The sequence below is a fragment of the Callospermophilus lateralis genome, chromosome 3 (genome assembly GCF_048772815.1).
Source record: "Callospermophilus lateralis isolate mCalLat2 chromosome 3, mCalLat2.hap1, whole genome shotgun sequence".
Classification (NCBI taxonomy): domain Eukaryota; kingdom Metazoa; phylum Chordata; class Mammalia; order Rodentia; family Sciuridae; genus Callospermophilus; species Callospermophilus lateralis.
In genome coordinates this window covers 187,230,413-187,243,604 of record NC_135307.1, presented here as the reverse complement: position 1 = coordinate 187,243,604, position 13,192 = coordinate 187,230,413, and the positions used below count along the sequence as shown (strand labels likewise).

Here is a 13,192-nt window from a genome sequence, read left to right as displayed (position 1 = left end):
AATTATCCCTCTGTTCCATGGGGAATGAGTTCCAGGTACCAAATGCCACAGGTGCTCAAGTATCTTATATAAAATATGTAGTATTTGCATAGAACATGTATGCACACTCCTATATTTTGCTAAACAACCCTCCAAGACAAGAACTCTGAGGCAAGGAAAGTGTCCCTTGTCTGAAGTCCAGAGCTCTGTCTTTTCTAAGGCAGACCTTGCACCTGTTTGATCCTCAGTGGCCCTGCACATAGGTTATTTGAACCACAACCTCCCTCCTCTTCCTTCCTCCATTAATACCCCCTTGAACGTACTTTGCTGCATGAACTTGCTTCTACTGTTGGCATGCATTGCATGGTAACCCTCATTGAGTCATGTTCTTGGGGTGAAAAACCAGCCTCTACCTCAGCAAAGCCTGTCCAAGGAAGGGACATGACCTTTGTCCTTGGAAAGACCCACAGAGCACTCCTAGGCACATTCCCACCCTACTAAGTTGTTTATCTACAAATAACAGGAGAGATCTGCTGAGCCCGGTATCCTTGACTCAGTCAGGCTAGGTGGGGATCCATAGCAACCCCCTAGCAGCCACCAATCAGCATGAGACAGGGAAATACCTGGGATGCCAGATGACCCTCCCAGTAGTTTATGGTGGTGGATAACGTGTTGGGAAACCATGTAGTTCAGCATGAACACCCCTTTTGGCTTAAATCAATCAGTTCAAAGGAATCCCCCTCTTGTAGTAACCAATCAACCCTACCCAACTTGTTCCCGCCAGTGAATGTGCTAATCATGTTTTAGAGTTGTTATTTGATTTTCCCGCGGTGTGTGATGATTTGCTAAGAGATGCTATGATGTATGTGAGGGTCCCTGCCTTCTCCAAAGAATGTATAAAATTGCTGCAAACCCTGGCTCGGGGCCTCTCAGCATCACCAGTTGCTGTGTGTGCGTGCAGAGGACCGAGCTAGCTTACAATAAACACCTCTGCTGTTTACATCCATCTTGGTCTCTGGTGGTCTTTGGGGGTCCTGAATCGAGCATAACAGGGGGTAAACCCTACTAGAATCCTCTCCACTAGACTCGACAAATCTGTGACCTTCTTCCAGCCCACAGAAAGTGGCAGATTATGTAATGTCGCTGCCATGGTTACACTGAGATATCGGAATCCACTTGGCAGACCCAAGGAAGAGGTGGGAGGTGGGAGAAGACTCCTGAGAGCCTTGAAGGAACAAATGGCCCTACTGTGTGAGGCTTCAAGGGAGCCATGTGGCACCTCTAGAACTCCAGCTGACACCAGCAGGGGCCCTTGGTTTTATAAATGCAAGATGAGTTTCATAAAGTGGATCTTTTCACAGTTGAGCCTGATAAGATGTTGGTCTTAGTGCAGTGAGATCCTGGCAGAAGACCCAGTAAGCCAGGCCTGGCTTCTACAGAGATGGTGAATTAAAGGGGGTTGGGGTGATTTTTTATCAGCATAGAACATGAATATAACTACCGATGCTATTCACATGGCTGTATTTGATGCTGTCCAACTCATAAATTAAGGGGGAAAGTGTCATTTTCACCTTGTCTGCTAAGACAGTATCTGAGGGTGAGGCTAAATAGACATTCTCATACTTTGCAACCTTTATGGAATATAATTTTACCGTTCCTTCAAATGTACAATTACATATATCCTCTCACCAAGCAATTCCATTTTGGGGAGTTTATCTATAGGTACACTTGAATATGGATAACAACACAAATACTAGGGGGTTCAGTGCATCATGGTTTGTGATAGCAAAGACTAGAACACTGACTAATTGTCCACCAACAGGGGATTGTTAAGTGTATTACAGTCCCTAGAAATGCTAAACAGACTTTAAAAGAATAAGTAACATTTTTACATACAGAAACAGAAAAAAATCAAAAATATACTTGAAGTTAAAAAAGTCAAGGTGAGGGGCTGGGGCTATAGTTCCATGGCAGAGCACTTGCCTTCCATGTGTGAGGCACTGGGTTCAATCCTCAGCACCACAAAGAAATAAATAAAGATATTGTGTCTATCTACAACCAAAAAAAATTTTTTTTAAAAAGTCAAGGTGAAGAACATTATCTACACTACATTAAAATAAAGATAATTTCCACATCATTTTTAGACAAAAAATTCTATTATTACAAAATAATTATTGTTAGGAGTCTCCCTGAGAACTCCCCGGGCCTTTCAGACATGGCGGCAGGCGAACTGCTAGTGGGCAGATAACAAGAACTCCCCGGGCCTTTCAGATAAGGAGCCCCTAATGCAACATGGCGGCAGGCACGTGGCCAGTGGGCGGATAACAAGTTGTTTAGAAAATTTTCTAATTGGTCCTCCCATCTTCCATGATCATGGACAGCTCCTGCCCCCCATGAATCTTATGCAGGGCAGACGTGGGTGCACGTGATGACCTGACCTTTACTATGATTGGCCCCAGCAGCCTCCTGGTTTAAGATAACTGACTCTCACTTTCTATATAAGCTAACACCAGCTTGCAATAAGGTGCTTCATCTTTGTCACTGCTATCTGTGTGTGTGCATTTTAATATCCGACGACGAACCTTGGCCTTTCAATTATAATACTGTAATTACAGTATTATATTTACTATCACATTTAAAGTGAAAAAAAAATGTGCTTTTCTGCTGCCCTAATAATCATACAGCAAAAATCACAAACTCAACTGATATGAAGCTTGGGCAGGAAACTTAAATGAACAAAGAAGGACCAGAGATAGGAAAACTGTGGGGATTGGGAGGACCTCAAAGTCAGGTGCCATCCACAGGTCCCTGTCCAGAGTGCAGGGCAAGGCTCTTCAAGACCTCACAGCAAATGTAGCTCTCCTCCTGCCCCAGCACTGGGTAAGGCCCTTTCTAAGGACCGTGTCAAATTATTTTCCAATTTCCTGAGGGGGACTATTACTATTCTCATTGAAGCCAGATTTAAAGACAAGTAGTTAGTGTAGTTAGGTAAATCCGGTCTAAAATCGAATAAAATAAAGAAAATGGAGGCCATTATTGAGAATGGAGTCCAGGAAACCAGAGCAACACTAGGAGAAATTGAAATGTTTATGTGCCCAAGGCCGGGAACCCATTCTAAGGAACTGTTAATGAAGCAGCTCCCAACAAACAGGGAGGTGCTAATCAAACCACCCCCGGCCCTTCCTGCCCAGAGTACTCCTGCAGCCTACCTATCTCCCTTGGGCCTTCCCACCTGCATTCTATCACTGCCAGATAAAGGGAAACAAAAGACATGAGTGTGGGAAAGCTGAAAGAAGACCTTAGCTATAAAAAAAGGGAAGACCTCCCCCTTCCACGGATTCCACCTTTTGGGTCCTCTTCTTCCTCAGGGGAGAAGTCTTTTCAGCTGTCCCTTAATAAAGCCTTCCACTTTCCACTCTAAACTTGCCTCCCCAGTGCTTCTCTGGTGTTATACTTCAGCATTCGGGGAAGCAAGGACTGTATCCGGTAAACAGCGGGGAAAAGACTGCAATTCAGGTTAAGTGGCTACTCCCAGAACCGCACAGTTGGACTCCTAGGACCAGTTTGAGCACCTGCTCTCTTAAACTCCCACCACCTACACTTAAGTAGAAGCACTCCCACCCAACTGCTTTGGGACCACCCCCAAATCCTCTAACTGGTGGGGCTGTAACTCCACCTTACAAACAGCTAAACATAGAAGAATGCACACACATCCAAATTGATTTCCGTAATTGTAAGAGGTTAGTTAAGTTGGAATGCAGCTAACACGGAGGACTTATTAAACTGTTCCTTTGAGATATAATTTTCATATGTGAGATTGGCCCGCATTAAGTGCCCAATGGCACGAGTTGTACTTATTCAGCTGATCTTCCCTGCCCCAAAAGTCCCATCCGCTCCTGTGCAGTCAGTCCCATCTCGCACTTCCAGCCTCAGGTGGCCACTGATCTGTTTAGGTCTCTGAAGTTTTGCCTGTTCTGGGCATTTCACAGAAATAGAATCAATAACGTGCGACTTTGCGCCTGGACTTTCCACTTGGCATGAAAGCTCTGGCAGGCCGCAGCCCTAGGCCCACCCGACCCTTGTGCCCACCCTTCAATCCCACTGCAGTTGAGAAGCCAAGCTTCCGGCCAAGACCTGCGGAGACTCGCTCCCGAGGGGCGGGGCAGACGGGCAGGGGCAGGCGCGCGCTTGAAGCCCCGCCCAGAGGCGCTGGGCTGGCGGGACCCGGAAGACGCGCGCGCCTGCAGCCCGTAAACTCCGGCCACTTTTCCAGAGGGCGGGACGAGTGGGTGGAGCCAGGAAGGAAGAGCACCCGTCTCCAGCCCCGCCCATCCGGAGCCCGACCCCAGCACTTGGGGCGGGACCGGGGAGGGCACGCGGCCACGGCCCCGCCCTCCTCGCTCCGGCCTTCTGCTTCCTCCTGGGTCCGTAGAGTCCGCACCTGCGCCTAACCGCGCACCATGGCTGCGCTGTTGGCATTGCTGCTCCCGGCGGGCAGGATGGGTGCCCGGGTCCGGCTTCGTGCCACCCGGCTCCTGGGCGCCACCACCCGCTGTCCGCCGCCGCCCCTGGCCTTGGCCCTGTTAAGGCCTGGGCCAGACTCCCGGCTGCTGCGCACCGCTGGTGGGGACTACCGTGTCCACCAGGTAAGCCTCCCACCTCATCCTGACCTCCGATCCCCTGCTGTTAGAAGCGTTGTGCCAGGGGCAGGCCACTTCCGCTGCAAGGACAATTTGCACTTGCAGCTCCCCAAAACCGATCACCTCAGGGGTCCCTGAGTCCCCACATCCCTAGAAACCAAGAAATGGCTCTTCCCAATAGACAGTAGGCGAAACTGAGGCTCAGAGAGGTATTGGTGGCCTGCCCAAGGTCACACAATCCCCACAGAGATCCAGTGTCCAAAGCGTTCAACCAGGACAGTGGTGTAACAAGAGAATCTTAGGGGGCCTAGACTTATTGTGAACTTCCTGATGGGCCTTAGGTGTTGCCCCTTTGAAGTCCGTTCAGGCCTCCACACTGGAGCATTGGCCAAGAAGAAAGTTCCTCCGGGTGCTGCCTTATCTAACACCTTCTTAGCTTGCTGCTCCGCCCGTTTTATCTAACTAGGAGAGCAATCTTCTTCAGGCAGAAAATCCATGGTGTGGAACTGTGTCTTATTCTGGTTGCCTTGCATGATGCTCAATGAAAACTAGTTTCCATTCAGAACAGCCTTCCTTTATTTTTTTTTTTTCTTTTTCTTTTAGTGGGCCTCTAATAAAGTAGTAGTGAAGTTTGGAGATACAGGAATAGCAAGTCAGGACCCAGAGCAGTCCTTCATCAGGGTGCCTCTAACTCTGCACTCTGGGTTGTATGCCTGACCCAGCATTGCTGACCTGTCAAGGGCTGAAATTAGCACTTTCCATACAAGAGTCTGGGGGAAATTCCATGGGCCAATGCAGGCCTGCCTGAGCAGGGTGCTTCACATTGGGCCAGCCCTTCCTGAACTTTCCATAGTTTTCTAGTAAGTAGCAATGGGATTTGTTTGGCGTATGCTCTTTCCAAGCCTGTCCTCCAGGTGGAGAAACATCCTCCCCTGCCCTCTCCTCTCCTGCCTGGTGCATGGCACAAGGGCTTTGCCTCTAAGTCCTTAGCACAGTCTTTGGGATCCACCGCATACACCAGGCTGCCTCCTATTGATTCTTTATTATTACTTACTTATCTTTTTTAGTTGTTGCTGGGCCTTTATTTTATTCATTTATTTATATGCAGTGCTGAGAATTGAACCCAGTGCCTCATATATGCTAGGCAAGTGCTCTATCACTGAGCCACAACCCCAGCCCTCCTGTTGATTCTTCATCGTTCAACCCAGGCATCCCTTCCTTCAAAAATCCTTCCCTGACCACCAGTGATGCCTCAGGGGCCTCTACTGGCTGCCCCTTAACCCGTGGGGCCATGCTTCTCTGCATTCATCATCTGGAATGCCCTTTGCTTGTCTGTTCTGTCAGCTCCATCATCCTCATCCCCAGCCCAAGCCCTCTCCTGATAGGGTTGTTCACACAGGAGCACTGAATGTGGCCTCGATTAAATGCTTTCACTTTTCTGTTTCATCACCAGTAAAATGGGATGTTAATAGTTCACACTTCATAGCGTGTGAATGTAAAATGAGATAATGTTCATTCCTGGCATCTGGTATCTCCTAGATTAACATTAGCAATTGTAAAATCACAGCATATATATATATATATCTCCCCAGGGGCCCATGATCTGTCCTTGGTTGTCCAGCTCTCTAATAGATGGGTGAAATCAAGGCAGGATCAGAACCAAACTGTAGTTTAAGACAAAAAGATATTGATCTCCTTGAGAAGACTCTTGTCCAGGATGGCGTAGAGCAGTGAGAAAGAGGGTCTGGCTTTGGATGGAGCCCAGTCAACCCCTCCTCCGCTGCTTCCAGCTGCATGCATTGGAAGCAAGAAGGCTAAGTCCAGCTGGGATCTCAAAATATATCAGGCATTTCATTAAGTGCCTGAGAGACATGCCCACCTCTGCCTATAGTTAGGAGCTCTGTTAGAGGGAGCAGTAAAGCACGCAAGAAACCAGCCTTTTCCAGTTAATATGATCCACGCTCATGTAAAGCCTGCACAAATAGGCCACTGACCCCTTAGGGAGGGGACAGGATGCCTAGGCAGATGACTCGCCCTCTGAACCCATCCTCTCCTCTCAGCTCTGGCCTCCCTCATTGTAACTTGCAGCTTCCCTACCAGGAATCCTGCCAGGTATTCCTCCATAGCACTTGTCACCTCTGCCAGCCCTGGTATTTCACTTTTGTTTGTTGTCCCTCTCCTCCTGCTGGACCAAAGGCTCCTGGTGGGTTTTGTTTGTTGCTGTGTCCCCTGTACTTGGAACAGTGCCTGGCACTGAGAAGATGCTCATGAATATGCAAGGGACACAGTACAGTTGTAAAGGCCTTGGAACCAAACTTTAGGTTTGAGTCCCAGCTTGGACAGTTCATCTCTGTGTGATCCTTGGTAAGTTATGCAGCCTCTCTGGGCACTCAGGATTCTCTTCTGTTTAGTGAGGGTGCCAGGAATGCCTATCTCACAGACGTGTGATAAGGATTATATGAATCCATATTTCCAAAGTACTCAGAACAGTGCCTGGTACAAAGTAAATGCAATATAGTGTCATTACAATTTATCCAATGAATAAAAATAAGTGTCAGTCCAAAATATGAAGTCAACTTGAGGGCAGGGTCCTAGGTTCATTGTTCCAACCTCCTTGCCCCTTCTCTAATACAAACTTTGTACTTTAATATATATTGGGGCAGGGAAGGGAGCATCATATGTATATGTGGATATAAAAGCACTATGAGTATGGACCCTCATGAGGGCAAGGAAAAATAATTCACAGTGCCCTCCATGTCCTGCAAAAAAAGGACCATTGCTAAAGGAAGACAATTTTCCAGAACTTTCCACTTCTGAAGAGAAGGAAGGAAAGTGGTTACCAGCCTCCATTTGCTTGGTTAGCACATGTCGCTTCCCCCTGTCCTCAAGGTCTCTGACCAGCCCTGCACCCCCAGTCACAATGGCTGCCGAGAGAGGTTGGCTTGTTCTGATAAACAAGCCCTACTGCCTCTTGTGGTGATGGGACAGCTGCCAGAGCTGATAGGATGGCAAGCCATAGGCCCTTCTAGGGCTAAACCTGCTATTAAACCGATGGTGGCTGAAAGCCCCTTTCAATTCCCATCCTTGACACTTGGCCCAATGAAACTCAATTATGTGCCAGTCTGTCCTTTCACCAGACTGAGCATAGTGTCTCTGTGGAGGGCCCTTTTGTTTATACCCTCTAGTTTGGCAAAAGGCCTTCTGGCCATAAAAGAAAAATCAAAAGGCAGCCAAACTTCCAGCTACATTGCAGGACAATGAATGGTAGGAATGAGACATTCTGACAGGATTAACAGTTTCCTGTTAGTTTCAAAGAGGGTGATATTTGATAAAGACCTGAAGGTGGCAATGGAGGACCTCTTGGAGGAGGTGACATTTTCATTTCCACCTAAAATATGTGAAATGGAAAAGCAGTGGGACCCTCCCCTTCTGTCCTGGGGTGAGCAGGAGAGAACATCAGCCAGGGGAGTATGCCAGACTGATCCCCTTAGAATTACAGAGCCCAGTACCAAGCCTCACTCTACCTCTGTAAAACCAAAGACTGATCACACCGCATAGAAAAGCTCCCTAGATCCTCATTAGTCTGCAGTGCCCACAGACAGAAGCCTTTGAGAGAAACAGTATTTGGAGCCTCACCCCAGACATGATCAGCGAGAGGCCCTGCTCAAGCATTGGCTGCCAGGGCTGTGCAGGCACAGGGGGCGGGTTAGGAGACTTTTGTCAGGCCCATATCATGTCCATGCCTCTTTGCCATCTGAGAGCCTGACCCCATCTCCTGGGCACTGTGGCTGGCATGCTCCTTCCCCTTGCCTTGCAGTGTGTTCAGCTGTGGCATGCTCTAAAACAGTGGGGAAGCAGTGCAGCTGCAGGCTCTCTAAGCAGAGCAAGCTCACAGGCTTTGCTCGTCACCTGCCTGGACCAGCTCTAGGGACTACTGATGAATCTTAGTTAAAAGTGCTCTCTTACTGAGGTTTGCATTTTCCAACACAGGCATGGTTTGTTCCTCTGTTGTGTTTTTTTCTGTTGGGTTGGTTTTTGTTTCTCCAGGCCTGGTAGGTGATCCATAAGTATTAACAGATGCCACATGCATTCATACAGACTTCTGTACACATCCTAGTCAATTGTCCAAGAATTTGGACCCTCCCTGTTTCAGATCTGAGGTGAGTCTTGGTCCTGGAGTAAATAAGCCATAGCTTTTGCCCCGCTATTCTTTTTCAGTAGTGTATAGCATGGTGGTCATGTTCCCAACATGACAATCAGGTGACCTAGGCTCTGATCTTAATGACTTTGGGCCAGTGACTGTGTTATTCCTCTGTAAGGTGGGAAAAACAGTAGTGTCTACCTCAGCAAGCTGCCAGGAGGATGAAAGGAAACCAGATGGATATGGTGCAGTGCAGCAGAGGACCACCTGGCTCAGAGAAAGTACCTAAAGGAGTATCACTGATGTCCCCCAAGTAAATAAGTCCTGAAGTACAGGAGTCACTCTTGCTACTCTGACACATGCAATCACTGCTAGAGGTCAAATCGAATATGGGTCTCACTGGCTAAAGTCAAGGGGTCAGCCAAGGCTGGTTCCTTTGGGAGGCTCCAGGAGAGAATCCATTTACTGCCTCCTGCAGCTTCTAGAGGCTGCCTAGTTCCTTGGCTGTGGCCCTGGCCTCCATGAGCCAGCAGCATAACTTCTCCGGATCCCACTTGCCATCCCCTCTCCCTCTCTGGCACTGACTCTCTACCAACCCTTACAAGGACCCTGTAATGACATTGGGTCCACCTAGATAATCCAGGATTCTCTCTCCATTTCAAGATTTTTAATACACCTACAAAATTCTTTTGCCATGTAAAGAGACAGGTTCATGGGTGCTGGGGATTGGGATTTGGACATCTTTAGGTCCATCATTCTGTCTGCCATACCTAGAAGGTAACCTTTGGTTGCACAGAGATTAAGTGAAACTTAGTCTTAGCTCACTGAACAGAATAACTGACATTTTAGGGGGTGAAGAAGTGAGTTTACAAGCCAGTGATGACCACCAACCTAGTCTCCCTTCTTTGGTGTATGTATGCACAGGACCCCAACAGAGCCACTGAGACAACAGGCAGCAACACAGGTGGCATAGAAGGAAAGCAAAGCAAGTCACAGCAGCTGAAAAAGGTCTTTCAAGAATATGGTATAATCGGCATATCTCTGCACATTGGGATCTCACTCATCTCTGTGGGGCTGTTTTACATGGTGGTCTCCAGGTAAGGTTTCTGATGGTAATAGGTATATGTTTTAATGTCATGTAAGATCCTATATGAATGAGAACTTGATTCCTAAGACCTTTTTATTCCTCCAGCTACTTTTATAGGATCTTTAAAAATGTGATAAATTTTACAGCCAAAGAAATTTATTAACTTAAACCCTTGCTATAGTTGTGTTTTGTTTTGCCTCCCCTCCAGTGGTGTAGACATGTCTGCGATCTTGCTCAAACTCGGATTTCAAGAGTCACTGGTACCATCCAGTGTGGCAACCAGCACCAGCACATTTGTGGTGGCCTACGCAATCCACAAGCTGTTTGCACCAGTGAGGATCAGCATCACGGTAGTCACTGTGCCCTTCCTTGTCAGATATTTTCGGAAAGTAGGACTTTTCAAACCTCCAGATGCAAAACCTTGATGGGCACCTTGGTCCTCAGCACTGAAACCCTGTTTCTTTTAAATTACCTTATTTGGATTGGTTTTTAATATTGTAGGTTTTGGTGGGGGTGGTAGGAAGAGGCCTGTTGTTATGTTCTCATGGGTTAATTTTACCTTTGCCAGCCAAAAGCAGGTTTTTGAATAATTGTAATTTTTTTTTTTTTTTTTGCTTTTTTAGTTTGTTAATGCTACTCATCAGAGGGCTCTGTACATATCTCTCAGCAAGACATCACAAATGAGCTAGCATCTCAACATCACAAACACCTATAGACCTTTCCCTCTAGAAAACCACTAGTAAGGGTGGAACTGCAAAAAACTCAGGGGGCTAATCTTTGCTCAAATTCTTAAAAAGCAATGATTGATTTAGCTGGTTTTAAAAATTTCCCCTCCTCTTGAGTTACCATCAACGGCCTGCAGTTTAACCTGCAATGTTCTGCAAAACAGCTGCTTATGCTGCATAGTTAACAGAGCAGAACTTAACAATGTGTCACCACAATCTAAATTAGCACCAGCTCCATGACCCGCATTACACTTTTGGGAAAAGAAAGCATTTCTGCTGTTTCACTGGTCCCAAAACACTTTCAAATCTGAACATGGGGCCCATCTCCAATGGCTTTTCTGAAGTCAAGATCATTTCTCTGTTCAGGTAAAACATGGGAACCTTGTCCAAGAGCATCACTTGGCTTCCAGTGCCCATATTCACAGAGGAATTTGGCACATATGAAAAGCTGAGACAATCTTTGCTTCACTCTGTCTCAAACTTCAGATATTCCAGAAGTTACAATGTTTACACTAATTACTTTTTTTAAGCTAAAATTATAATGATTTATAATTTTAGCTTAAAAAAAGATTTATAACACTTCCTTTAAAAAACTAGTAGCACTTAGCCAGGTGTAGTGGTACACACCTATAATCCCAATGACTCAGAGCCTCAGACAGGAGAATTTCAAGTTCAAGGCCAGCCTGAGCAACTTAGCAAGACCCTCAGCAACCTAATTAGTGAGACCTTGTCTCAAAAATAAAAAGCTCTAAGGATGTAATAAAAGCACCCCCAGTACCAAAATAAAAAGAAAACTTGTAAGAAGGCAAAGTAAAACAAACCAGGGAGTGGAGGCAGCAGGTGTAAATTAGTCCACCAAGCCAGTTTCATCCAGCCAAGGGCAAGTGTCAGGAAGATTAGACCAGAATTAGAAATAACTGAGGCTTCCCCCTCTGTGGGATTCAGCATCACTTTCTTTCCTGGGGGCTGTGCTCTGATACAGGGTCTTGCTCCACACTCTGGGAACCCGGTTTTAACAGTTACTCTGCTGCATGTTTGAAGGTTGCATTTATCTTTCTGACTCACCATTCCTTTTTTTTAAGACTAAAGGAACTATTAAGTGACTACATTGGTTTTACTGAGTCTGGCTGTTGACACTTTCCTAGTTAACCCATAGCTGCCCAGGCCAATCAGTATCTGTTAATATTTAAAAGAATTTCTATGGGACAGACATCCATTTGCAATATCACTTTATAGTGGAACTATATATTTTTCCCACTTTAAAATTGTTAGTCCACTTCCAAAAGCACTGATTTAAAACTGGAACCTATTTCCAAAGGATATCTCCACAACTGAGCAAGAAGCCCGACACCAGTGCTAATTTCTCTTATGGTCTAGACAGCCATTAAACAGTGATCTGTCAGCCTTGGGCTCCTAACCCCCATATGCACCAGTCTCCTAGATACCTAGCAACGCCTATACAAAAAGCTGACCTTGCCGCTTGAGGTGTTGCACTATCATCCCTGCTACTTGAGAGAGTGAGGCAGAAAATCTTAAGCTCAAGGCAAGCCTTGGCAACTTAGTGAGACCCTGTCTCACAATTTAAAAAAGGCCTGGGTGTGCAGCTCAAATAGAGCACTCCTGGGTTCAATCCCCAGTACTGCCAAAAAAAAAAAAAAACCCACTAGTCAAAAGCCTTACAGGACTAAGGGTTTAAATCTGCCAGTAATGGGAATGGAAAAAACAAGCAATAATACAAATCATAACAAATAGCCATATCACTTCCTCACCCCCAATCCCATTCTACTCCTGTGGCCAAGACAAAGAAAGAAGAGAGAGAGAGAGATAGAACAAGGTCAAAGGATCAGGGAAACCAAGCAATCACCAGCAAGATGTACTGACTGCTTGTATTTACATTGTTTTTAATGGAACAAAAGGAATGAAACTGATCTATTTTAAAAATGCAAGCTGTTTGCCTGCTTTTTTAATCTGACATAGTGAAACGCTTCAATTCTGTGAAATAAAGTTTCTGAAGATTTTGTTTTCTGGTAAACCATGATTGTTGGTCACAAATAGCATTGACCAGGATGCCAACGTGCTGCCAAAGTGAGCTACGATGCTTGTGTGGGACTATCTGGGGAAACATCCTGAGCATATTTAATTAGCTAGCATCACTGCCATCGCATGGCACTGAGACAGACGGGGCTGGATTGTACATGAAGTGTTACTATTCTGGTCTCAGAGTTGCTTGCCTTAAGGGGCTCACCTCTGCAGTTTCACTCAGTCATGTTTTGAAGCCTAATACTTTGTCACTTAGATGTGGAAGTTTCTTTGTGCTGGCCACATTGACATATCTGAAATCTAGTCTCTTGCCTTGATTCAGCCATGAAAGCAACATTTCTCTGCTGGGTCCAAGTTAAACACTTCCACCTTTCCTTCATTGCTGTCACCCTATCTTTGGTTGATGGACAGAGGACACCAGGAACTACAGACTATCCAACAACAGTCAAGAGGGTGAGATATGCTCCCTCTGTCACAAAGTCAGGGAATGTGAATTTAACCCGGAACATAATCTGTTCACCACAATGAACAGGTGGTGAAAATATTAATTAACCATGCACTACAGGTAGACACCCTCCCC

General features: G+C 46.2%; 1 protein-coding gene across 1 annotated transcript; it reads left to right on the top strand.

Annotated features, from left to right (window-relative positions):
- The first annotated feature begins 4,347 nt into the window (after nucleotides 1-4,347).
- On the top strand, nucleotides 4,348-12,604 carry Fam210b (family with sequence similarity 210 member B). The gene is made up of 3 exons (XM_076849154.1): nucleotides 4,348-4,625; nucleotides 9,685-9,857; nucleotides 10,056-12,604. Exons 1-3 carry the CDS (start codon nucleotides 4,440-4,442, stop codon nucleotides 10,270-10,272), a joined length of 576 nt encoding a protein of 191 aa, XP_076705269.1. The 5' UTR covers nucleotides 4,348-4,439; the 3' UTR covers nucleotides 10,273-12,604.
- The last annotated feature ends 588 nt before the right edge of the window (nucleotides 12,605-13,192 follow it).